Source organism: Thunnus maccoyii, chromosome 10, assembly GCF_910596095.1.
Source record: "Thunnus maccoyii chromosome 10, fThuMac1.1, whole genome shotgun sequence".
Taxonomy (NCBI): domain Eukaryota; kingdom Metazoa; phylum Chordata; class Actinopteri; order Scombriformes; family Scombridae; genus Thunnus; species Thunnus maccoyii.
In genome coordinates, this window is record NC_056542.1 from 12187916 (window position 1) to 12214698 (window position 26783).

A 26783-nucleotide genomic window follows, 5' to 3' on the forward strand; every position below is an offset into this window, starting at 1 on the left:
CTGTAGCCTGCGGCAGTTTGGGGGATAATTGCTGACACTCCTGGCTTGCTAGATAGCCATTCCATGCTGCAGTGGTCAGGGAAACCCTCTGTTACTGACAGCTGTCTGAAGCACAGCACACTGTAAGGACATGACACGAGGCATGTAAACATGGATTTACCCATGTCCTCCATACTGCCCGCACAGCTTATTATAGAAGGATCCTGGCAGAATAATAAACCAGGAATTGCTGCCTGCTGTGACAAAGTGCTTCTTTCCAGGCTGCCCTACTTTCTGCCTGTAGTTTTTGACTTGGGTATTTGTTCCGAATGGCCACTTATCGCTGTTTTTTTCTTTACTTTTGCAGGTTATACGGAAATAGAGTGGCTCTACAATTGGGGGCAGAGTACATTTAGGCCTACTGCTGTGCCTCTTTGAATATTTTCCATCATTGATATCAGGGTAGAGCACATTGGAACTATGTAAACAAGGAAACATTTCACATTCACAGAGAAGACCATGATAATTAGTTTTAATTGACAGAAGAGCAAACAGTTTAAGTTGCTTAATGTGTGTGTGTGTGTAATGTAAAGCACTTAATAATGTGTTTGCATTTAATGAAAATCACACAGGAGCTGAATTGATATGTCTTTGCAGTAATGTGACGCAGTAAGAGAGGGGGGGGGGGGGGGGGGGCATGGGGGTGTGGGGGGTAAAGAGATGAACAGAGCAGCAGATAATGACCTCAGCTTCCATCTGCTGGGCACCACGGGGCGGAGACACCTTCAACCTGCCACCGGTTGGTCGCCACGGCAATCTGCCGCTCCCCATCGTCCTGGTGACATCTGCTTTTGGGTGACTGAAAGATGAATGCAGCACCAGCCGCATTGGGCACAGAACAGACGTCACGCAGGCCACTAGACACACACACTAACACTGCGGCACAGATGGCCACAGACACACTACTGTGGAGATTACAATCCAGGCATTCTCACTGCCTCTAACCTCTCAGTAAAGTGGATGTAATATTATCACAGATTTGTAGCGCCGTTAGCTGTGACTATGTTATGGGTCTCTTCCTAAAGAGCTGGCACTGGCAGCCTCTGGCTGGTATTCCAGAAACCTTGCCATAGTGCATTTTATTTAGACTATCTTACACCAACAGCCTCCTGTTACACTGCTTACACACAACAGATTTTTTCACCTGTTAAAGGAATCAGGCTCATGTTTATGGCTGTTTGAGATGTTAATACCAATTTGTTTGTTTTTATAGCATGGGGAATAAGTGTTGTTGTTTACTAGTATTCTGTATCTATGGCGATATCGTTTTGCTTGACTAGAGTCCCCAGCCACAGCTGTCACAGTTATTTAGTGCCTCTGCGGTAACCTTGGAAACACCCACCCTGCATACAAGTGTTTTCACGAAGTGAGATCCCGATAAACAGGTGAAGAGCTGGGAATATGGTGATTACACAGAAAGCGGCATGAAAAAAGTAACAACAGCATCTTATGTGTTGGGTTCAGTTTGAGGGGAAGGGCAGCTGGAGGGAGGACAGAAAGAAGAGAGAGAGAGAGGAAATTAAGGGGTGGTGTGGCACTGACAGAGGAACAGCGAAGCAGAGGAAGCCAAGGAAAAAGAGGGGAATTCAGGTCAGTGTTGTGGATTATGCATGCTGGGCCGGGCATTTTGATCCACCTCTGGTTTTGAGAGGGAGAGAAACACTGGGTGAGAAAGGGCAATTGAGTGATAGATGGATAGAAAGAGAGACCGAGAGCCTAGGAGAGGAACAGCAAAGTGAGAACATGATCAATTGTAACTGGCTTTCATAATTTCTCAGGGAGCAGGGCTGAAACTTTGTCGCAATCATCTCATGAGACAGCCGGTTAGATTTAAAGGGAGTGCTGACAGGTTATGCCAGACTTGAAATATTACACTTTGAATATGATCCAAAACAACAAGGCTTTTTGAAATCAAGAAGATGGAAACTGACATTTGCAAGAGGACCAAAGTTAAACCCAACTATAGATGTTGAAGAACTCTAATTGTTAGCTAAAACAGACCAAACATTAATGGTTTTGATTTCAGTTTTCAAAAATATCACGCAAGCTTAGTTTATGAAGGAATGATTCCACATTTCATGCAGCTCTGTTAAGCATCACTTCTTAGAGTCCAGAATAGTCCTTTTATGAGTGTTAGAAAAACAGAATATCTCCCAGACCAGTGTCAGAGGTGTCAAAGTACAAAACTATGTCAACCCTCAGTATTTACCGGGTCAAACGATTTGGGTCAACCTGGGTATTCTGATTTTTGTGTTTTGATAACCAGCTTAAGAGCCAGAGTTTATCACGCAAACAGTAAACTGGCAATCATTTTATTGTAATATATTAGACAAAACTTTTCTATATTGACTTACAACCCATTTATGACAAATCCCACCCTCCTGACACGTAAAGGGTTATTTCATCAAATTTCAACTTGAATCCTATCATTCTAATGTTATAATAGTAACCTAAAGGTTTTGTGTTTTTACATTGTGCCCCCACTCTGTTTCTTTGCCATTATTGCTGCTGTCTCTGCTGGAGAAAACCGTTTACATATGACAGCGGTCTGGAAGACAGGTGGCTTGAACTACAGCCTCAACTAATTTTCAGTAAACGCACCTTTAGGAAAAGGCTAATGTGTCTCCAAAGTTGTGTGAACAGAAAGAGTAAATATCCACAACTTCATCAAGTTTCGACCATATACCATAAATTTGGCCCTGGCCAAATGGCTCTATTTCTGAAATGTTTTTTGTTGTGGCTAGTAATGTTAATGTCACTTCCAGACCTTAGCATTAGCTGATTGTGGTAGGCTACCAAGCTAGCACAGATAATGTTCACTGGCACCTCCCAGCTGCACAAAAAAAAAAAAATATCCATTGCTCAGTGTGTATCCTTAAAGTAACTAATATATTTATATTGTTCACCTGTCATGCACACAATTGCTGTGTCATGTTAGCACAAAAATATTAGCCACGTCAAGGTCTTCTGCTAGCTGGGGGTGTGACAGGCCTCATCTCGGGATGGGCATGGGCTGGGCAGAAATGTTTGTGAGGCATTAGTCCATATGTTCAACATTTCTTCACCAGCTAATGTCTTACTGTCTGTCTGTGTGCTGTCTTGTTGCTGGGCAAACTGCATACAGTCTGTTTACCAGCATTTGTTTGCTGAAAACAGTTGCTTGCAACCCCATTACTGGAAATTGGGTTAATGGCAGCGGTGAGACATACAGTAATGTGTTGGCTTTTGATATTGTTAATTGTAAATTGTAGATCCACAATAAACAATAAGAAGATAGATCCATGAGTGCTGGTGTTTTATTTGTTTCATAATTGTAAATTGTTAAATTATAAAAATGATGTTGTGATATAGGCTATTACTCTGTAAAAACGTAAATGCTAATAAAGCTAACTTACATACTGACATAAACTGTTTTTGTTAGTGCAAACAACAACAAAAAAGTACAGTTTGTAGAAAACAAAAACATTGTTGTATAGCAACTGACTTGTAGAGGACTCACCAGCCTATTTCTGGCTCTACAGACTCTGCAAATTTAACATCACACTCCGAAGATTCCACTCACTACCACCAGCCAAGTGTGGAGGGCCACAACAACCAAGCCCCCCACCCCCAACACACACACACACACAATAACCAACTCATTTAAACATGCACACGTAGCCACAAAATCACGTTCTCCAATATACATGCGGGCCCCCTACTCACGCATGCATCCATGCTGACTTACATGTGCACGTACACAAACATACACACACCTCCCCTGCTGTGCCTGTAAAATCAGCATAGCTCTCAGAAATTCCACTCCACACCTCCCACCCTATGTGGACGCACATGTACACATATACACACACACACACACTCCCGTGAACCCACACAATTAATGTGAAATCACATCCATCTTCCACCCCTCTGCCCCTCCCCTGTTCTCCATTACAAATAGCTGAGGATTGCATTCTCTCCCTCTGGCCTTGCCTGATGTTGTTTTTACATGTCTTGTTGTGTGCAATACTCTCCCTTATGTAAGACAAAATTACCCAACATGAGTGTTATTCTCAGTGGGGATGATTGCACTGGTGCATTCCAAACTCAATGAGAGATGGAGGAAGATTGAGAGTGAGGTGAGAGGGAGATAATCTTTCTTTAATGATTATTTTTATGGCAGCCATGCTTCACTAGATAGTGTACAATGAAGATGGAGGGAAGACTGGGGAGCAGGAGGCATGGAGCAAACATCATGAGTCAGATTCAAACGCATGAGCACCTGCTGAGCTGCCATGATTCCTTAGAGTCAACAATCCTAAGTGGATCATTTCTTTGCAAATTTAACCCCAGCCTCAGCATGAGTACTGAGGATTCCTTGATAAACATTGACCAAGAGATAAGGAGGCTCTGTGTGAAGTTTAGATCCTGTTTACCCTGTACAAAGTCACAGGAGGCAGGAATCTAATCCAGTATACAGTGGATGGACAAGAGTAAAACATCCTGACAGTACAGTTTACAATGTATGTATGGTAGGAGAGTGTGCAAACACTACACACAAAGTGCAGGGGGATCCACTACTGAGAAGCAACAGAAGGACGTGAAAATATGTGCTGGTCAATAGCTTTTTGTTTCTGATGCTTCATGCACTATGTACAACAACTGACACATTGAGTCTTTTGGTCTCTTGCCTGGAATGACCCATACAAGTCTTTGAAGCACAGTTTCATGGAGGACCTTGATGAACCTTTGGTCTCTGCAGCAACTCAGCGTTACAGCCAGGCTTGTTACCAAACAGTTCACAATCCACAAGGGCCAAACCACATTGGTTCTGGCTGGGTCATGTTCCTGCATTCTTCCATACATGTGATCCAAAGTGATATGTCCTCCAATCAAGTTGTCCATTGTCCTTACACTCCTTCATGAAGACTTCCCACAGACAAAGCAGGGGGCTGAGATACTGACAGAGACAGATCCTCTATTGATAAGGCGACCAAAATAGAACACTACATTGTATAATACTGTAGCTCCTTTGTGGGCATAATGTACTGGCAAGCGCACATGAGGTATAGGACAGGAATGGAGGCAGCCTTTTGACTGATGACTGTGTCCTGTTGGCAAAATAAAACGTGTGTGGAATTGGGAACATTGTATGGTTATGGAAATCTCTCAAGCATGGTAAATATGAAAGCAATGGAAGAATGCTTATATACTGACATTTTGGGAATTAAAGCTTAAAACTGCACTACTCAATATTTTTGTATTAAAAAAATGGGTCAAATGACTATGTGTTATGTGAAAGGTATTGTTCATAGTATGAACCCACAGATAATCATCATTATTAGTTCCCCTCAGCTCTATGGAGCTTTTTAGTGTCTTCCAGCTCATTGTTTTGGTTTTCTGGCCTGCAGCTTTACTGTTCTGGTTCAATTTCAGACACCGCAGGCTGTTTTCCATGAAAACACTCTAAAAATTCATTGTACACTACACTTGTACACAGCACCAAACAGCAGACAGCAACTGGCTGGTAAATATAGTGGGCAGTTTAGCAACTAAACAGCCATATATTTCCATCATGAGTTGGTGGAGACAAAAAAACAACACAAAAACCAAGACTATCTTCGGGTTGCCAGAAACACAACTTCAAATGAATGCTAATGTAACTCCTTGTCTGTTGGGTGTGGAAATAGACCACAGTTTCACTTTATTTGATGATAATAAATCAGTGTTGTGTTAACAACTTGTTCGGTTGCCCCCAAGCGCCTAAAAGGTGATTAATGCATGTTTAAATAAAACCTTTTGTGGTACTTCAGTGTACTGTAGCGAGTCAGAAAATATTTTCCCCTGACAACAACAACAAAAAAAGACCTTTAGAGATATGAGAATTATTTGCAGCCTTGAACAAAATTCTGTAAGAATGTTGGGAAATATTCCTGTCTTACGGCAGTATGAGGAAGGAAGTAACCTGAACTGTATCAAACCGTATGAACATGAAGTATTTGAACTTGATGTGATGTGAAGTGTCAGCAGCCAGTCACACCTCTCCTGCCTGTAAAGGATGCTGCCACAGCTAAGTGGTGTGAGTGAGCTGAACAGTCTTCAATGCATGAAGAGGTTGAAATAATTGAATAACAGAGTTAGTGATAAAAGGACTGCTTGTTCATCCCAGCCTAGCATCTGACTTGAGAATGACATGTGGTCTACAAGCGCTAATGCACGTGGTCACAAGGCATCAGGGTACATCCTTTCTCTATCTTTGGTATGATCTGTTATTAGACTGAGTACTCAGTGTCCAGGGTGTTATGTCTGCCACCTCAGTTATTTTGGGGCGCAAGACTGAAATTATGTGTCAGTGTGTTTCAATTTGAAAAATAGTACTTTAATTACTGAATGGAATCCTTTACATTAAACTTACATCAAATGGAGGTGATTATTGTGATCATGAGTGCACTAATGTGGCTGTTTGTCAGTGTCCCTTATATTAATCATATCCTGTCTTTATTTAAAACTTTCAATATGCTTTTTAATGAAAAACAGAATGTGGAGCTTTGTGTTTTCATTATTAGAACAACAAAAGATTCTCTCTCTGTTTGGCTTGGCCTTGACATATCGATCGTATCATCATTCGACCATCAAAAAACACAGAACATTCACAGAACATATAATAGCAGTCCAGGTCAAAGGCCACAGCCTAAGTACTCAGGCTTGTTTGCACATTACACACATTATTTATAATGGAATACATGGCTTGATGAATGAGCCCCCATGATCTTCCTCTCAATCTCTCTATTGAGCAGGCATGTCCTCCTGAAGGGGGGCTCAGTGGAGAAAAAAGAGGAGAGCATGCGTTTTAAATTAATCAATCCTTCTCATTTCCCCCTCTCCTTCTAGGCAGACAGACCTCTCCTGGAGGGGGGTCTGCAGTAGTGGGAGGGGGGAAAAAAAACAACAAATCACTGTCATCTGTTTTCATGGAGGTGGCAGAGGCCCAGCCTCTAGCTGTGCTTTGGCTAGGTGGAAAGATAGAGAAAGGAAGAGTGAGAGGATGGTGAGGAGGATTAGGGGGTTATGGAGATAGAGGAGAGAGGAAGGGTAGAGGAAGGGAAAAGGGAAAGGTGCAGGAGGAAGGAGGTCGAGAGAAGCAGGGAGAGAGCAGGAGGCCACATGCTAGGAGTTGGGTCGGGATAATAGTCGAGGACCATGGGATATTCTGGCCTCCATACGTGTACAAAGGCAGCTCACAGATGACAGTGCTGTGGCATACCGGGCACTGATCCAGAGTCTCATTCCCCATGGGAAAGATCTCTCTTTCACTCTATCTGAGTGTCTCTCTCCCCTCTCTCTCTTTCAAAATCACTCAATTTCTATTTCTCTCCATTTCACTCCCTCTCATCTCTCTATTGTCATCCTTGGTGCCATGTTATCCAATAAACTCTCTCCCTCAATGCCTTTCTTCACTGGTGCTCATAATCAAATTAGATTTGCTCCAAGTAGCGAGAGGAAAGACTAACTCTCAGTGCAGACACCAAACAGACAACGCCCTTCAACTGACATTTGTTTTCTCAATAACTTGTGGCTTAGGCAATAGATGTCACACTCCCACACAGGCACACGCACACATGTGTACGCACGTAGCGTAAACAGAGTATTAACTAGGTTTAAGACAATGACAAGAAACTCAGAGTGTGGGTTTCCCCAGAGGTCTATGAGCTGGATTTCTCAGAGAGCCTATTGTTTGCCTTAGGCTCCTGTTTACAACCGCACCTGATCTTGTCGTCACATGTGTGTCACTGAAGCTGTCAAGGAATTTTTATATGTATGTGTGTGTGTCACATAAGAACTTCTACCTTTTAAGCAGTGTCTCTGATCTTGCATCGGTAAAAACGTTGGTTCAGAAAATATAATTGAAGCAGTATTGAATAAAAGTAGAGTGCTCCCATGACGGTGAGTGTATCAACACTCATGATTAGACAACTAAAAGATTGGCTGATTGGTAGAAAATGAATAGACAACAATTATGATAAAATTGTTTAAGTAATTTATGACACAAATAAAGGAAATTGGTTCACTGGTTCCAGTTTGTCATGTTTATTCATGTGAGGATTTGATGCTTTTGTTTGTTTTATATCATTTGAATTGGATTTTGTGGAAAAATAACAAGTAATTTGATGATGTCCCCTTGGGCTCTGGGAAACTGTGATGAGCATTTTTCACTATTTTCTAACATTTTATTGACTAAACAATTAATTGATTAATTTAAAAAAATAGCACATTAGCCAAAAATGTTGACAACAATGATGGTTTGTAACCCTGTAACACCTGATGCACAGAGCTCTCTGAACCTCAGGATTCACCTGAGCAAGAGAAACCTATTATATTCTGTCCGGCACCTGGTTAAGATTTGTGTTTTTGTTCCGCTGCAGTACTGCACTGATCATCATTATCCATGCTCACCCACATGCCTAACCCCTTTGCCGCCACAGCCACTGTTTATCCAGCCCACCAAGCACATGAGCAGCCATAATGACACTAATTGCTCAAGAGCTCACTTTTCCTCTGAGTGGTTGTGTACTGCATTGTGTCTTAAGAGCCATCTGTGTTCCCATCTTAGATCGATCTACCACCTTGCACATTCCAAAACTACAAGAGGACAGGGAGAGGCACCACTCCCATTCATAAATAATGTGTATGGGGTGCGGGGGATGTGGGCTACTGTTTCTTTGTGTGTCTCTGTTTGAGCTGGGAGTTGGACTTCACCAAACCACTGGAGGTCTTTGAGAGTGAAGTAGCTCATGACATCTGACTCCAGTGCTATCTAACTTCACAGGGTGGATGTGAAGAAAACACTGCCAACACTAACTGATATTTTACTTTGGTAGAATGTTTTCACAACTTTGGCTTGTGAACAGCTTACTTTGCATTTATATTTTTGATATGAACTGTTTAGTTTGTGCCGTATTACAAACAGTAAAATATGTAACACAGGGAACACATTTGATCAGTTAATATTCCAAAAACCTTAAAAAAATAGTGAGGAAGTTAAATTTAAACGTGAGTCAAAAAGGCAAACATACTGTTATTTAATAGAAGTCCTTCAAATTAGCTCCAGGAATCATTAGTCAACAGCCATTTTCTTATGATTTGTGCTGCTGATAATTGGCATCACATTAAACTATAAGAGACTATAGAAACGGAAGAAAAGTCTTTTTCTTTTTTTACATAGAACAGATAAGTGATTTAGTAATGACATGTTTAACTTTGCCAAGGTGAAAAGTGAGAGTTCCCAACCAAACCCACAAACCTGTTTTCCCTCAGCTGTCACTGTAAAGTCTGCAATGCAATGTATATATTACGATATGTCCATTTTAACAGTAGCAAAGTCTATCAATTTTGTATGAGGTCCAATATGATTTCAGTGGATAAATTAGGTCAGGCCCATCTCCCCCCTTTGAAAGACTTATAGCCTTGAGATATTTTGAGTAAAGTTTCATTCAGTATTCAGATCTCACCAGACTCGTTGGCCTCCCTTCGGCTCTTTGTGGAAGGTAAAAAGTATTTCAGGATTAACATTTATAAACAATCATTAACAAACAAGCGTGAGCATTCACAGCTGACTTTGGCCACAGTCAGACACGTGACCAAAACACGCTGTACAACATGGCATTGTATGGCACTATCTCGTGGTCTTTAACAGAAAACAGGAACATACTGTAGGTGGATGATACAAATGACTGCCTGCCATCCTCAGATGTGTTTCCCAAAAAGGTGAATTCAAAGAGGTGGAATTACCTTTGAATTGCCCTCTCTGTTATTTTAAGATTGCAGAGAGATGTGGGAAGCACAGAACCTCTTCATGCAGGAGGTTAATGCGTGTCTGTGCTCACTTGTCAGATGTAATTGAAGGGAACAGCTTACGAAAATGAGGTGGCAGGGATGAGGTCTTTAATTAGATCAAGATCATGGACAGAAATGAATTAGAATCACCACTCTCATTACCCATAGCAAAACTGGAGCAGCACATCCGTGAATACATGAAGGAAAACTTTAGTATCAGTTGTAAGTGGGGTTTTGAGGGGGCACTGCTGTATTTTGTTGTGGCTCATTTGACCAAGCCTTAATCTATGAGGCTACCTATATGCTTACACCTGCATTGATCTCTATGTCACAATAACTGATAGGCAACCTCATGTACTTCCATAAAATTATTGGGTTCATTATTTATAAGTAATCTTATGCATATTAAAAGCTAAATTTAGCCTGCATATATATATGAGATAACGCACTGTGGAAATTATATGCCATCTAGTGGTGAGAATATTACTTGAAAAATATAAATAAAGAATAGAGGAATAGCTTTTGACTAAATTAGAGAGTGTAAAATAATCAGGACATTGAATATTTTTTAATTAATTTCGACCCTATTACTATATGAACTTACAATGACCTTGAAATACTTGTTGCTTGACTCCAATACATGTAAAGTGAAAACCTTATAAGTATTTTGGGAATTTTTTGCCCATAATTTTGCCTCTCAGGAAGACTTCTCCGTAACCAACCCTGAACTCATCCACCTGATTGGTGGATCCTGTGGGGGTGGTACAAATCCTGGAGTAAGGGCCGCCTGAGGGGCTCAGGAAAGGGCGTAAATGTTTTAAAGTCACACACAAACGGAAGGAAACAAGCTGTAGGCTCCTACTGGGGAGAAATGTTTCGCCCAGAACCGCTGAACCTGAACTGCAAGATTGTAGCAGCTATGATGACGAGTGAAGGGAGCTAATATTTGCACTATAAACATGACATTATAGGCCTATTAGGGGTCTGCTGGGGAAGGCATCATGGAAAGTACACAGGCTTTTAATCAGCTACTTAAAAGAAACATAAATACTGAACGCAAGTACAACTTTAAGGCATTTGTACTTTACAGGAGTATTTCCATTATATGCTATTTTATGCTTCCACTACACTACATCTCAGAGGGAAATATTGTACTTTCTACTCTACTACATTTATTTGACAGCTTTAGTTAATAGTTAATTTTCAGATGAAGATTTTACACAGTGGAAAATATAATGAGCTTTTAAAATACAACACATTGTTAAAGATTAAATGACAAAAATCAGTGTGTAGTTGGGTCACATTTCAGATGTTTATGAGTTGTTAACAGCTCCACCAAATAGTTATTATTCCCTCTGAACTCTCATGTTTTCATTTCAATAAATGTTCAAATGAGCCAATATTTCACCAAAAATCAAAGATTAGAGAAAAAAATCCCCCCAAAAAACTGAAAACAGATTTGTGTACCAGAACTTTGTTTTTTCTTCTTTCCTCTCCCATTAATCATTTCAAGACCCCTCAGATTTATCTGGTGACCCTTTGGAGGGGCCGACCCCTAGGTTGGGAACCCCTAGGTCGGACTAAACTACCTAAATATATATGAAGTAGTTCAAACACAAACAGTAACATGCTGCTTTTACATTGATGGTACAGTATTAATAATTATTAATAATCCAATGATGTCATAACTAATAATATATCAGTCACAGAGATGAAATGAGTACTTTTATTTTAATACTTTAAGTACATTTTGCTGCTAATACTTTATGTTTACTAAAGTAGGATTTTTCATGGAGGACTTTTACTTTTAATTGCGGTATTGGTACTTTTACTTAAGTAAATGAGTAAATGATCTGAATACTTCTTCAACCACTGAACAAAAGAAAATGTTCATGTCTGCTTATGCTCCACACTCCAATCCAGTAGGTGGCGGTAATGCACCTGTAAACTGGTTTGCGACTGCCAATAAACATAAAGAAGAAGAAGTAGCTCAGTCAACAAAGGGAAAGGTTCATAATAACATGGAGGTATGATAAGAGCTCTTATCATACATCCATGCATAATATCCATTGGAAGATTGCATTGATGTAGTACAAGAACGGAGGGTTGATTGAGTTTAGATCATAGAGTTTAGAAACATGTAGGTCAAGGAAAGAAGAAGTAATTTGTCACAGAATAAAACTTGGTAATTCCAACTGGTTTATGAGCATTACTGAACATCAGGTTGAGGAGTCTGTTGTGCATGTGGGCCTAATCATGGGTTGTGATAAATAGATTTAAGATTCAAGATCTCTGCAACACAGCGGATGGCAATATTGAAGGTAATGAAATTTGGATTCTTCGAGCTCCAATAAGAAATAAATATTTACAATTATAAAAAAAGGAGAGAGAAGAGAAAGATAAGATAGAGATGAAATAAAAAATACAAATGTGCATTATATATTGCACATACTGTATATGATACAAATATAAACTAGAAGAAAACGTAATAAACAAGAACTCAGTCAAAGCTGGAATTAAGGATCTTACTATAAAAATATGAATGAACCTGTCAAGTGGGTCATGCAGTAGAAATGTATTTGAATTCTTCAGACAGTCAGGATTTATAGGATTTAATATCTGGTCCAAACCCCGAAGCAGAAGGTGGCGGTAATGCGCCTAATACACTGGTTGCTAACTGCCTTTAAAAAAAAAAACAAGAGAAGAAGAAATCAGCCGTCAGTCTCCCCTACACGTGCTTGAAACGCGGTGGGGCCACTACAGCTGGTGACCCGTAAACAGACATAAATAGACAAAGTTACGGAGATATAAACCACCTGTCAATCAGCCTTCGACGCCAGTTTCTCTTTAGGCGCTAGGTAAGTTGGCTTTAATGGCACCAGTGTTTGTATGCTAGAGAGTCACTAAACTGCTAAATATGCTGTCAAGTTAGTCGCTAAGAAATTGTTGCCATTCGTTAGCTAACATAAATACTGTTCGTAGCTGTGTAGGTAACGCAGGCTGTACATATTTATCTCAGTGTCGATTAGCATTTTGTCTCAAAAAGGCAACGTCTAGCTTGGGAAACGGTGGTTGTGGCAGTTTGGGGGATTGAGAGCTAAGCTAGGTCAAACTTCCCTGCCGCTCCGCTTTAAGTACTTTATACAATGTTAATGAAGTACTGATTGATTTCTTTATTAAGACTGCCATCATTATGTGAAGATTGTTGGAGGGAATTTTCACAGGAAGCTCATAGGAATCATCTTCCTTCTTCTTTGCGCGCTTAACGCGCCGCGTGTTCCCGCCACTACATTTCATATACTATGATCGTACACAAAGGTAACCCTGATATAGTTGTAACATGTGTACAGTCGTATACACACATTCAACTTAGAACAACAACTTAGACAACATTTGTTTCTGTTGGAGTGACTTGACTGTCAATGTCATTGTTCCCGGGTATTGTAAAGACACAGCCCGCCATCCAGATGTAAACAAATGCGTAGCCCCACCTCCAAAATTCAAAACAAGACTGTCAAATTGAAAGTTTTAACGTTTCTTTAAAATTACAGTATAAAGGTTTGCAAACAAAGGAGTAAAACTTAAAATTTCTTTCAGTTCTGATCTAATGAGAAATGCATGAAATCATTTTTTTAATCTAATTGCAGTTGCACGGTCAATATACCTGTTAATTATATTGATTGGGACGTACAATATTGGTAATCCATTCGGTAAAGTTCAGTATGTCTGTATTGCATCACCTCTACAACTGACAGCTGGTTAAGCAGGTTTTGTTGGACACATTTCTTGGGCTTGCTGGTTTCATTTACTTGGCTACGTTCCTTCTTGTATTTTGTTTCTAGTCGTTATATGCCACTATGAAGTACATCCTGGTTACTGGTGGTGTAATATCCGGCATTGGTAAGGGCATCATTGCCAGCAGCGTGGGAACAATCCTCAAGTCCTGCGGCCTTCATGTCACAGCCATCAAAATCGATCCTTATATCAATATCGATGCCGGGACCTTTTCACCTTATGAACATGGTGAGTAGTTGCTTTTATTTACTTTGACATATCAACTGCTTTTTTTTTTTTTTGATTGTGTCTTTGAGTCCTACAGTTAACATTTGACAAGATGTAGTGGGGCAGCATGGTGGCCTAGTGGGTACACAAACCACCCTCAGCTAAATGGCATGAGATCAACCACCTGCTGGTCTTCTCTGTTTCCATGTGATATTTTTGTGTCAGTGAGCAAAGTATTTAATTAAAAATAAAAAAAATACAAATTCCCCTGAGATGATCATTCAGCTATCAAACAAAGATATAATTGCTATATGACAAATAATTATAATATCTGTGTTCAACAGGTGAAGTTTTTGTTCTTGATGATGGTGGGGAGGTGGATTTGGACTTGGGAAACTATGAGCGTTTCCTGGACATCCGTCTGACCAAAGACAATAACCTCACCACAGGAAAGATCTACCAATGGGTAATCAACAAGGAGAGGAGGGGAGACTACCTGGGCAAAACTGTGCAAGGTTAGACACCGCTGTATTTAGCTTATTGATAACTATTTGTTGTTGAGCTGAGACCTTGATACACAAGCAGGTTATTGGTTAAAGCTGCTCTATGTGTGTTTTTATATAACTTTAAATTCCTTGCCCTGACCTTTGGAAGACGCTATATGTGCCCATACAGGCAGCACAGCAAGGCTTGTTGGTATTTGTGTTTTCCAGTTTGTCTTTATAACAACGAATTTGGCAAGCACTGTATTGACATCCAGAATCTGAGGGAATGGTGGCGTGGTCCTGTGGGTGTCCTGCCTTGACACCCTCTCCTGCTATTATTGCTATTATTATTACTAGTCATATCATTATTGTTATTATTGTTGTTATTATGCCTCTCTCTGTCTCTCTCCCCCCCTCTCTCCCTCCCTCCTTCTTTCTCTCTCAACCCAACTGGTCAAGGCAGATGGCTGCCCACCTAGAGCCCAGTTCTGCTTGAGGTTTCTTCCCGTTAAAGGGGAGTTTTTCCTCGCCGTTGTTGCCAAGTGCTTGCTCATGAGAGGATTGTTGGGTCTCTGTAAATTAAGGAGTACGGTCTTGAACTGCTCCATGTGAAAAGTGCCCTGAGACAACTTTTGTAATGATTTGGCGCTATATAAATCGAACTGAATTGAATTGATTTATATTAATATTATCCTATCAATCTGTTTTCTCAGTGGTGCCCCACATCACAGATGCCATCCAGGAGTGGGTGATGAAGCAGGCCGGGATCTCAGTAGATGATGATGGTGTGGAGCCTCAAGTTTGTGTCATAGAGGTACATTTTTCTTAGATATTTGTTTTTCAGCAAGCAGGGGTTTATGTGCACTAGAAGACTGGGCATTCAAATTTGCATTCAGTGTGAAAGTACACTGAAAATCACCATGTCAAGTCAAAAGTGTTACATTTATTAAAACTCCAATGAACCACTTTTTAGTCATTATTGACCAGGGCATTTTTCTACTGTGTTAAAGAGGAATGGTGGAGTATTTTGATCAGAAATTAAACTGAGCATGTTGCCTGAAGCGATAGAAAATATTGGCACCATTCTGCAAGCAGTGTGAGAAACTGCTGAACCTTGCACAAATGGGTGTGTCAAGTGAAGCAGAAAAATAGACATTGTAAAAAAAAAAGAAAAATCAAACAGTATAATTGAATTAAATTGATTTTGTTGAGAAGAGTCTGTAAAACTGTCCTTCTGCAAGCCAGTGTTTGTTTGCCAATATGCACTGCAAAGATATTTCATCTTTAGTGAATTTGTAGCGGCAAAGGGTCAGAGCCGCATAAACAAAGTTAAATTATTACCCTGCCTCCAGCAATTGTTTTCTTTCGGCACACATCAAGAACAGCTCTGGCAGTATTATGGGCTCAGTGCAGCTGACAACATTCTGTACTTGTTAAGGCTTTGTTAGGGTTACGTAAGGTACTGAGAACCAGCCTGTGTGTTCATGCATGCAGTTCTGCAGTCTGAGCTAGTGTTTTATGTCAACAGCTGGGAGGCACAGTGGGGGACATTGAGAGCATGCCCTTCATTGAGGCCTTCAGACAGTTCCAGTTCAAGGTGAAGAGGGAGAACTTCTGCAACATCCATGTCAGCCTTGTACCACAGGTATGTCACACTGGTGGACACACTTAACCATTAGGAATCACAGAAAGTGTGATAATGGCAGGATGACTGCATCTTCATTGCAGTCTGTTTTTAAGAACTGTGGAATAACTTCTGCAGTGTCCTCACATTTATCAGCTTGTTTATTTTGCAAACACATTTGTGCTCCAATTTGAGGTGAATTTACTTTCATGTTCCCAGCCCAATACCACAGGAGAGCAGAAAACTAAACCAACCCAGAACAGTGTGCGAGAGCTCAGAGGTCTGGGCTTGTCTCCAGATTTGGTGAGTCAGATTATACTTTGTTCCCAAGCTTCTTGCACCCCAGATACAAACATGCCATGCCCCTCCTTTCCCTTTTGTGTGTAGTTGAGTAGTGTAATTATGCATTCTTCTCACGGTAAACACAACCAAATATATAAGCAAAAGTCTGACAGAATGTGCACTTTAAAGAGAAATCTTCACGTTTGTGGTCTGGTATTGTTTTATTTATTTTTTGTATCATAATATACATTATTCTTTGTCAGATTATGTGCCGCTGTTCAACGCCACTAGAAACGGCCGTAAAGGAGAAGATCTCCATGTTTTGTCACGTGGAGCCCACACAGGTGAAGTACTGTGATCTCTGTTCATTAAAAGAACCCCAATTTAAGCTCTGTGTGTAGAATATGTTGCTTAAATAAGTTATGACCCCATGTGTCTGCAGTTGTGGTATTGTGAATTGTGTTTGATAATAAAAGAGGTCTATATATAAGAAGGACCCGGGCTTATAAGGAGAACTTCTCCTTCAGTTTATGCTATCATCAATGACGGTTGAGTAAAGTTTTATTAAATCTTTAACTTGATGATTTGCGAAAGTCGTCGGCTCTGGCTGATGAGTCAGACTTCCTTCGGCTGGAATCAATGAGGCGTGCCACAGAATTGATGAAATATCAACCACACTTAAAGCTCCGGTGTATATTTTGAAAAATGCGACTCTCAAATGTTGAAAATGAAATATAATTTAAAAAATAAACACACAAGCCACTACTACATCAACAACAGTATACCTATGATTTATTTCTTATTTTTATTTTTATTTATTTCGATGTTGAGTAATTTTCAAGGCTTTTTTTTAACAGATAGCTTATTTATGGGGGATAGTATTATATCATATATCACAAATTAAAATCACGGTGTAAAAACAATTGCTCAGCCTTACTCTCATTTAAAAACTGAAATAACACGTTTTGTAACTCTTTCCAGGTGATCTGTGTCCATGATGTCTCTTCAGTCTACAGAGTGCCCCTGCTGCTGGAGGACCAGGGTGTCGTGAGCTACTTCTGTCACCGGCTGAACCTGCCTATCGAAATGAGGCCGAGAAAGATGCTCACAAAGTGGAAGGAGATGGCTGACAGGTGAGGAAAGTTGTCTTTTTACGTTGATCCAATTCAACGCGTTGGTCTCATGTCTGAGTAAGCATCGGGAGTCACTTTTACATAAAAGATCTGTCTGTAAATGTCCTGTCATGTCTGAATAAAGCCGTAAGAAACATTTACACAAAAGACATGTCTGAATGACAAAAAGTCATCACTTTAATGGATAGATGAAGCCAACAATGTTCTGTATTCCATGTCTGGAAAGGGCTTTTTTTTTCATTTTGTGTGTTGCTCAAGGAAAGTAAGGATATGGACACAAACCATTTACCTTTCAATTATGAGATAGTCGTTTTAATTACTGAGAAACTTCTAGGACGCTTGCCAACCAAAAAATGTAGGATTCTGAAAGACAAATGTTCCTCGATCACTACAGTGCTGCATACTGGAAGTGGAAGAAGCAAGCACTGCACCCTCTATTGTTCTCTGTGCAGCTGAGTTGATTAAATGATGCATGGGGTCAGTATCATCTCACTCCCTTTTTCAGATCTGACCGTCTCCTGGAGCATGTTTCTATCGCCCTAGTGGGAAAGTACACAAAGTTATCAGACTCCTACACCTCTGTTATCAAGGCCCTAGAGCACTCAGCCCTCGCCATTAATCATAAACTAGAGGTCAAGGTATGGAAACATTTCAAACTTGTATTTTTTTATTAAGATTCCCAACTTTGGCATCATCATGTTTTTTCTGTTTTTGTGTTGACTGTTGTAACTGAACACTTGTTTAACTGGTATAATGCCTTAGATATTCTCATATTTATACAGTAGTTACCCTGTCATGATGTTGATTGATCTCCTTCCTAATGACGTTGTTTGTTGCTATTACAGTACATAGATTCTGCAGACCTGGAGACTACCACTCTGCAAGATGAGCCAGTGAAATATCACGAGGCATGGCAAAAACTCTGCAGTGCACAGTGAGTAAATAAACCAGGGAGAACATGGATGCCAGTAGGCTTGTTAGTATGATATAGAGCTTAACGACCATCAATATTCATTTTTTCCTCCTTTTTGCCACTTGATGGCAACAGAGAGCCGTCGTGCCCAGTGGGTTATGCAGCTGTGCTTTTTTAGAAATGCTTAATGTTCTACTACATTTTAATGTATAGATTACACCTCTAATGTACTGTAAAGCTTCATATTGCAAAAAATGAAAGGAAAGTATAAGAGTTAATTTTGCGGCTCTTGTAGCTCTTTTCATGGCCTGAGTCTGTGAATGAGTAAATATAGGATTGTAAAGGTTTTGTTGTTAATGAACAAACGCAGGCTTTTTGAGTTAGCTTTTGGGATTGATTAGTTTTGAAAGTCCACGGAGTAAACCAGTGTATCTTGAGCAGTCATTTATTAACACATAGCATCTTACAAAGTTTTGCAAATGCAAGCAAAATTGCAACCTGGTTTAGTATCCATACAGCATGATGTTCAACTAGTTTATTAGATTGACTGTTACAATAACAGGCCAGTATTTTGCATTTTTAATATATAATGATTGAATCTGTAAAAGTTATTATGTCAATCAATGTCTTAGTCACCAAGTATTCTAAGAAAATATGTAGTTTTTCAAGAATAGTAGTCAAATATTGGATGTCTTGTACAAAATCATCTTAGACTTTACCTCTAAAACCGTCTTTTAGTCATTGCACCGTTATCAGTAATGTGTCTTTGTACACAGGTCATTACATTGCGTAACGTTGGTCTCAAAAATAATCTGGACTACATTATGAAATGAGCTGAGACTAATTTCTTTCTTCCTACCACAGTGGTGTGTTGGTACCAGGAGGTTTTGGTGTGAGAGGGACAGAAGGCAAGATGATGGCTATTAACTGGGCGAGGAAACAAAAGAAGCCATTTCTTGGTGAGAGAGAAATGAATTCATGCTTTTTTCATCTTATAAGTTCTCGATGCTGACTTTCTTCACACAAGTGCACAAGCAGTCATTATATTATATGTGTGTAGTATAAGAAAACCAGTTGAATAGTAGACATAAAATGGTTTGTTTCTTCCCATGTGTTGACTGTTGCTTAATAAGTGGTAATTCTTTTGTATGCAGCGTCATACTGGTTTTACGGTTCTAATCTTTGTGGGTAAAACACTTGAATTAAAAGCTACAGCGCTGCTAAAATATTTGCTGCTTTGGATGTTGTCATGTTTTATTGTTTGTCAACATTGAACATTGACACAGTGGATGTAGCTGTTTTTTTTGCACAGCTTAACAGAGAAATGAAAACAAATCTCTTAATATTTTAGGTAAATTTAGTAGGAATGTCCTGATCAAAACATTTTTTCATCAGAGTCCTTTAATAACAGATATCTGCCAATACTAAGCTGACTAGTGCATAATACAACCTGAAAATGTGACCATGTAGAAGAAAGTCTAATTCATCCTGTGTACATAGTGAAAATAATTATTCATAGCAGTAGAAGATATGCAGGTTTGATGAAATATGTATCTGGCACATTAAAATAACAGGTGTAGTCTTAATTTAGCACTTCTTGTTTTTCCTGTGCTACTTAATCCAAATACTGAAGGTTCTGGTGGGAGAAAACGACTCCTGAAATGAATGTGACACAATCAGCTAGAGAGAAGATGTATCACTCTGTCGGAGTTGTTGGGACTACAAAAACGCTCAGTAGTGTTAACATCAATTAGCAACAGCTGATATAACCTGCAGCTGCTGACATTTTTCATTTTAACCAGTGACAACAACAGTTAGAGCCAGCTAAAACTAAAAAAGCTGCTACTTGAATGTTTTTGTACACTTCTCTTTGCTAAAAAAGAAAGAGAGAGGTGAGATAATAGATTTATTAACTTCTGAGCACATCAATGTATTTTCCAATCCAGGTGTCAGTCGCTCACACTGCTACGCCCGAGTAACATTCATATACAGGGAAACGCTCACACTGGGTGTCCAGAGCAGCTATGTAGCAGGCTGATGTAGGCAAAACCCAGTTAAGATTTTAGCTGATACTAATCTATTACAATATAACCAATGGGACATGTCTAAAATTAAATACATAAGTATATAAAAAATAATTAGGTCCAGATCTCAAACCAGTTGAGAATTCGTAGCAGGGTTTGCTGTAATTTGTTGTCCACTCACAATACCCAATTGGGGAATTCTGCACAGAGGAATGAGGAAAAACTTAGTGTCCCGATATGCAAAGCTGATACAGACGCGAGGCTGTGACAGCTTCCTCTGTTAAATACTAACTCGAAGGAGGAGAATTCTTATGCACTAACTCTGTGTTTTATAGTTGTACTTAATTTAGATCCATTGTAGAGATTTGTTTTCACTTTGACATTAAAAAATATTTTTGTTAAGAAAAAAAAAAGCTTAATTACCCCCATTTACAGCATTCAAAGTTGCAAAAATAATGAAACACGAAAAGTCCAGAGAGGTGTGAGTACTATTATAGGCGCTGTATAATTATATGCAAATACAGTAGTGTTAGTCATGAAAGTGGTTTGCACAGTGGGGATTGTGTTCAGTCTTTATAAATGAGTCCTTACAATAGCACAAATTATGCAAGAATCCTGCTGGTCTTCTTTTGTGCAGGGGTATGTTTGGGCATGCAGCTGGCAGTGTGCGAGTTCGCCCGCAACGTTCTTGGATGGGAAGGTAAGTAATTGCGCAGTTCACCTGGGGTGACTTCTAAGCAACATTTGACTCCTGTGGTTCCTAATTTAATGATTAAAGAACATTATGCCAGGAGCAGACTACATGATATTTTTGTCTTTCACAATGGTCACCGAGTCAGATTAGTGCCATAAATTCTTGCTGGTTCTCAGCAACAAGTATGACCCAGACCAAGCATTGTTTGGGACCTAGCCCAAGTTCATAGGTCGTCGGGGAGGAGGGTTATGAAATTGTCAATCATGGCTACAGAAGTGCTATGTGTGATGCTGGCTGTCTTATGTTCCAAAAAGAAAGAAAAAAATGACTGAGGCGTTCCTATGTGTCATGAAGAGGACAGTATGGGCAACTTGAGATAACAAATGTGTGAACATGTCAAGAACATTAAAGAAAGAAGAACATAAAGCTACCAGGGTCACTGTAGGTAAACAGAAGGTCTTGTGGAGGGGAAAAATGATTGGGTTTTGAGAATTGTATACTGTGGTAAATGAAGATACAAGGATATGTTCTAATATCAGGTGGTTTCACAATCACTATAACTGAAGTGGTCTCTGTATGTAAACACCGACAGAGAAAGTCAAAGCTGTCCGGCGGCTGTCCAGCTGAGCTGAGCCGTATTTAGTGTCTCAACACAGCGGGGAGAGCAGCGGCTCATCTCCCCCCCCTCCTCCACAGGCTGACTCAGGCAGAAAAAAACCTGCTGCTGTCATCAGAGGCTATTAACTGAAATCAAGAAAACGATGTTGGAAATTTGTCGGTGACGCTAAAGTCGGGGCTGAATTTTTGTGTGTAGTCTGATCCTGGCAACATGTCCAGAAGTTAATTTGAGCTTAGATCAGTTTCGCTTATCTCTTTTCAGATGCGAACTCCACAGAATTTAATCCTGAATCCAAACACCCAGTGGTAGGTTATCTTTTTTTTTTTTTCCGCTGTGCTCATATCACATCGTGTCAGCAGAGTTGTCCCCAGAATGGTGTTAATATCCAGTTTTATCTCGACAGGTGATTGACATGCCAGAACACAACCCCGGGCAGATGGGTGGGACTATGAGGTTGGGGAAGAGGAGAACCATTTTCAAATCCAGCAACAGTGTACTGAGTAAGCATGCTTCTGAATTAAAGATGCATTCTTGGACTGTTTGTTTGTTTGCAGGCTGTCATGTTTCTGATGACTGATATTTCATCATTTCAGGAAAACTGTATGGAGATGTGGAATATGTTGAAGAGAGGCACAGACACAGATTTGAGGTAGAGACCAAACCCAAGTTTTAAAGCTTTTTATCTGGGAGCCCACCACCTCACTACTTTATAAATGTAAACTTTATTTTTTACATGATAACACATGCATATCCTGTAGTATCTTATTCAGCCAGTACACATTACAGGGACTTGAGATGTTCCCTTGAATCAGTAGTTTTTAAATATTATAGGATAACCTCTTTATTTCTCCAAAACCTCTAAATCATTGAATCTCTTCTCATTTTAGGTGAACCCTGAGCTGAAGCACCACTTTGAAGTGAAAGGTCTTCAGTTTGTCGGCCAGGATGTGGAAGGAGAGAGAATGGAGGTCATTGAATTGGAGGGTGAGATCAAAGTTCTCTTAAAGAGAAGTGTCAACAAGCAGCTGTTATTGAGTACAGTATCATGTATATCACCTAAAAGCTTCCACACCATCTCTGTTTTCTTTAACATGCTCTGAATCGAATCATCTTTCTTTGCGAAGAGACAATATTTTAGCCATGCGTTTTATTACTGGCCTGACGAAGTGGAGGTGAATACGTCTGTACTAATCCACTCGACCTTGTTGTCACAGATCATTGTTACTTTGTTGGAGTGCAGTATCATCCAGAGTTCGCCTCCAGGCCCATCAAACCTTCTCCTCCATACCTCGGACTCCTGCTGGCTTCTGCCGGAAAACTCCAGAACTACATGGCCAAAGGCTGTCGCCTTTCTCCACGGTAAACTTTGACTCAGCAATGTGTATCATTCCAATTTATCTGGTGGAAGGTCGAATAAAACTACTAAACTGCAGCAGTTTATAAGTTTAGCTTTACTTATTGTGAGTTCTCGTTATTTGTGTTCTATCTGGTTTTTACAATTCTGTACCAGTTTCTATAATTTTTTTTTCCTGCTCTGACTAAAGTACTCAAGTTGCATCAAATTGCATTTAAAGTTTAAACACTTTCAATGCAACACTTTTTATATGAAATTTATTAACTTAAATCAACAATGTTGGCTTGAAATCTAAAATCTATCTTTGCAGCTGTAGCAACGACTTTAGCTATTTTAACCACAATGTATAAAATAAAGTAATGCTAGATTTTTTGTTTAGTGTTTCATGATTTGTTGTTTTCTTAACTCAGATGTAGTTGACTTGTTAACATGACAGTTTCTAATGGCAATTCACAGGCATATTCTTAGTCTGTGTCATTATCTGCACTCTGCTATTATGCAGTGTAATTAAATCAAAAGATCCGTGGCAGTTTACAGTGACAGTATATTGTCAACATTACACCTCCACCTGCAATCACAATAAACAATCCCTGCAAGGCATTACTGCCGCAGCACTAATTTCTTGTATTTGTTTTCCATCACAGGGACACTTACAGTGACCGCAGTGGCAGCAGCTCTCCTGAAGCTGACATCTCAGAGCTGAAGTTCCCCTCTTTGTGATGAGACTCAAGTGTTTGTGTCACTCATGCAGATAAATGCAAGGTCTGGGAAGAAATACTGGGCTGCACGTTAACTGACTCTGTAAAACCAAAAATTGTTTAAAACTGTTTTTACACTCTGGTTGTTATAATATATTGTTAATAATTTATACTCTAAATATATTCAGCGATTGTATAAAGCTGAAGGGGCATCCCGTTAACTCTGTTGGTTCATTAGACTTAAAGCTAGGGTAGGCAATTTATTTTAGAAGCATTTTTTTGTTATATTTGTTGAAATTACATCCTGACGGCAATCAATAAATCAAATGCTCTGGCAAAAAAAGAGAAAAATCCAGTATCTTTGGCTGTCTCAAGCCCGTCCAATCATTTCATTCAGCCCACTTGAAATGATCTGATGGCCTATCTGCCTACTTACCTACTGCCTATCTACCCACGCTCTGCTCATCTCTTTTATTGTCCAACTCCAAAACCTGCTCAGTCATCAGCCCGTCAGCAGCACCAGGGTGCAGAGACTGGTCAGTATCTGACCCAAAGCCGCAGTGATGCATAAAAATCTATCACCGCTTTCCACTTCTGGGAGCAGAGTTCATTTCCACTGAAAGTCTCTCGCTCTAGTGTTGATAAGGTTATGCGCTGTTCAGTTTTGCCTGCACTACAGACAATAGTCTTGTGATCACACTTTGCTTTTCATTTTGCTTTATTGATATTCTCGTCTTTTTTTTTTCTATCCTTCTGCAGTTCATGCAGTCCCGTCACAACCTATCTGTCAATGTCCCACTGCTCACCTGGCCTCCAAACTTTCTGTTGTGTGAGTGAATGCAGTAGTAAACTGTTAAACTATTGTGTTGCGTGCATGTATGAAGCACGTGCATATGTTTATGCTCGTCTGGTGGAGGGAAAACTGCCTACCCCAGCTTTAATGCAATAAGTAAAACCAGGATAAAATGTTTGTGGGGGAATTACGGACATTGTTGAAGATCTGTAAAGAAAACTTTTGTAGAATGAAAATAACAGAATAGGGTGAGAGGAAGACCCTATCAATATACAGTATGTGCAATGTCTTTTATTTGTAAGGTACAGATGATTTGGCAACATTATGAGGAGATGTACAGTGTATTTTGCAGTAAAAATAGCAATGGTGACAAAGTGAATCAGGGTCTGTGCAATCAGGTTTCTCATTAGGGCGAACCAGTCCAATGCTTAACAGTATGGAAATCCTGATAAGAAACCCCATACAGTTTTTTGAGACTTGTGTTGTCACAATTTTGCTTGTGTGTCGTGACAGACTATCATTGGTACATTTACCTCTTTTAAATGCTTGTTATTGTCTTACAAATTAATTTTATGACATTTTGAGTGTGTGTGTATATATACATATACATATATATAAATGTATTTCTCCTTTAAAATTTAATACAAGTTAACTTATAACACTCATTCAGGGTTACTTCACAAGTGTGTAAACAACATTTGACTCTGGTTTCAAATAATGTTGCATTGCATGCATATCTTTACAAGCATGAGATAAAACTAAGTCACAGTCATGCTTTTGTAACTGGGTTATTTATGGGGTTTTTTCTGTTGTAATAATGTAAATTGTTAAAGTTTTGTCAATATAACAAAGATAATTGGTTTTAATCTCTACGTTAAAGTTATTATTGCAAACTTGTGCACTTTGAGATGTTTTAACGCTTTGAACCTGAACTTTTTCAGGTTGCATGACTTTAATGTTTGAGACCTTTTACCTGCTGACATCAACAATGAAAGTTAGCTGAAATAAATGGACCAAGCTAATGTTTTTTTGAACTCCATTGCCTTTTACTGCTATGTCTGACCTGTAACTTCCTCAAATGAATTCTACTGATGCACAGTCATCTGACAATCTGGCCAACTTTAAGTGACACTTGAGTCATCACTATTAACCGGAAAAGAAAGCTTGGCATATGAAAACTGAAGTCATAAAACCAAAACATAAACCTAAATTTGATCTCAAAACATCAGTAGCATCCAACTGCAGATGATAGGCATCAAGCTTCCAAGTTACACTTCCATTTGGAGTCTGAGGTGTCAAATTGAGTGACATGAGCTCAAATTGGCCTGTTAAGTTTAATAAATGCTTCCGTTTATCTGTTGGTGGTGCAAATGTGGGGCAAACATGCCATATTTGTATATTCAGATGCATGTGTGATGTGTGTTTATCCAAAATAAATCTATTTTTATTCCTCATGAAAGTCTGGTCTTCATTTAGTGGAGCTGAAAACTGCTTTTTATCAGTAACTATGTGCCAGCAAAAGTAATGCAAGATACTCTCACACCCTTCACATTGAAAACCATAGTGTTCACTGGTTTGTTCATGAAAAAAATAACAACCATACACATTTACGATCAATAATAACTAGTAAATAATTACAATTTCCATTGTAAGGTGCAAAAGAATATCCAAATATTAATGAGTACTGTATTAAATTTGAAATTACAGTACAGGAATCACATCTAAAAAATTGACAAGATTTTAAATATGTTGGTAACTGCTAGACAAGAAGTAAATTTGAGTTATTAATGTTTTCTTATGCTGTAGTAGGTTTGTTAAATAAAAAATGTAGAATACAATCAAAGCAGTCATGACTGTTTAAATTATGTTCACAAATATTACCAGTATAAACATATATATATATACATATATTTTGAATCCCTAATATTTATTTTTTGTACCACAAACATACAGTAGTAGACATGACATCATCAAATGATATAGTAAACATAAACATAACGTACATCCCCAATAAACTCATCATAGTAAAATTAGCTGAGCCCAGAAGTGGACAGTAACAAAGTACATTTACTCAAGTATTGTACTAAGACTCTGAAGTACTTTAGAATTTCCATTTTATACTGCTTTATACTTCAAAGCCAGTACAATTCAACTCCACTACATTTATTTGGCAGCTTTAGATTATTGCTGTTTTCCAGTTGAAGTCTAGTTTTTCATTCAAAACATATCAGCTTATAAAAATACACTGCCTTGTTATAGATTAAACTACTCTTCAATAAATAAAATGGATAAAAGTAGTTTCACCTTGAC

The 26783-nt window shown here is 39.2% G+C and overlaps 1 protein-coding gene across 2 annotated transcripts; it reads left to right on the forward strand.

The window, feature by feature from the left end:
- The first annotated feature begins 12539 nt into the window (after nt 1-12539).
- Nucleotides 12540-25500, forward strand: ctps1b (CTP synthase 1b). 2 transcript variants are annotated; one of them, XM_042424558.1, is made up of 19 exons: nt 12540-12710; nt 13695-13875; nt 14199-14369; nt 15053-15153; nt 15868-15984; nt 16183-16266; nt 16509-16589; nt 17227-17378; nt 17884-18016; nt 18224-18312; nt 19156-19250; nt 20953-21015; nt 21890-21933; nt 22032-22128; nt 22222-22277; nt 22516-22612; nt 22843-22987; nt 23627-23744; nt 24440-25500. In XM_042424558.1, the coding sequence occupies exons 2-18, from the start codon at nt 13710-13712 to the stop codon at nt 23700-23702; spliced, it is 1767 nt and encodes a 588-aa protein (XP_042280492.1). In that variant the 5' UTR covers nt 12540-12710; nt 13695-13709; the 3' UTR covers nt 23703-23744; nt 24440-25500. The 2 variants fall into 2 exon arrangements, with proteins under 2 accessions (XP_042280492.1, XP_042280491.1); XM_042424557.1 differs by having other exon boundaries at nt 23627-25500.
- Nucleotides 25501-26783: the final 1283 nt, after the last annotated feature.

Bases quoted from the DNA above. Each gene is read 5' to 3' on its own strand.
- ctps1b (XM_042424557.1), top strand. From the start codon at position 13,710: ATGAAGTACATCCTGGTTACTGGTGGTGTAATATCCGGCATTGGTAAG. The intron at 21,934-22,031 runs GTAGGTTATCTT...TTATCTCGACAG, and splicing joins CTGAATCCAAACACCCAGTG to GTGATTGACATGCCAGAACA. The intron at 22,988-23,626 runs GTAAACTTTGAC...TTTCCATCACAG, and splicing joins GGCTGTCGCCTTTCTCCACG to GGACACTTACAGTGACCGCA.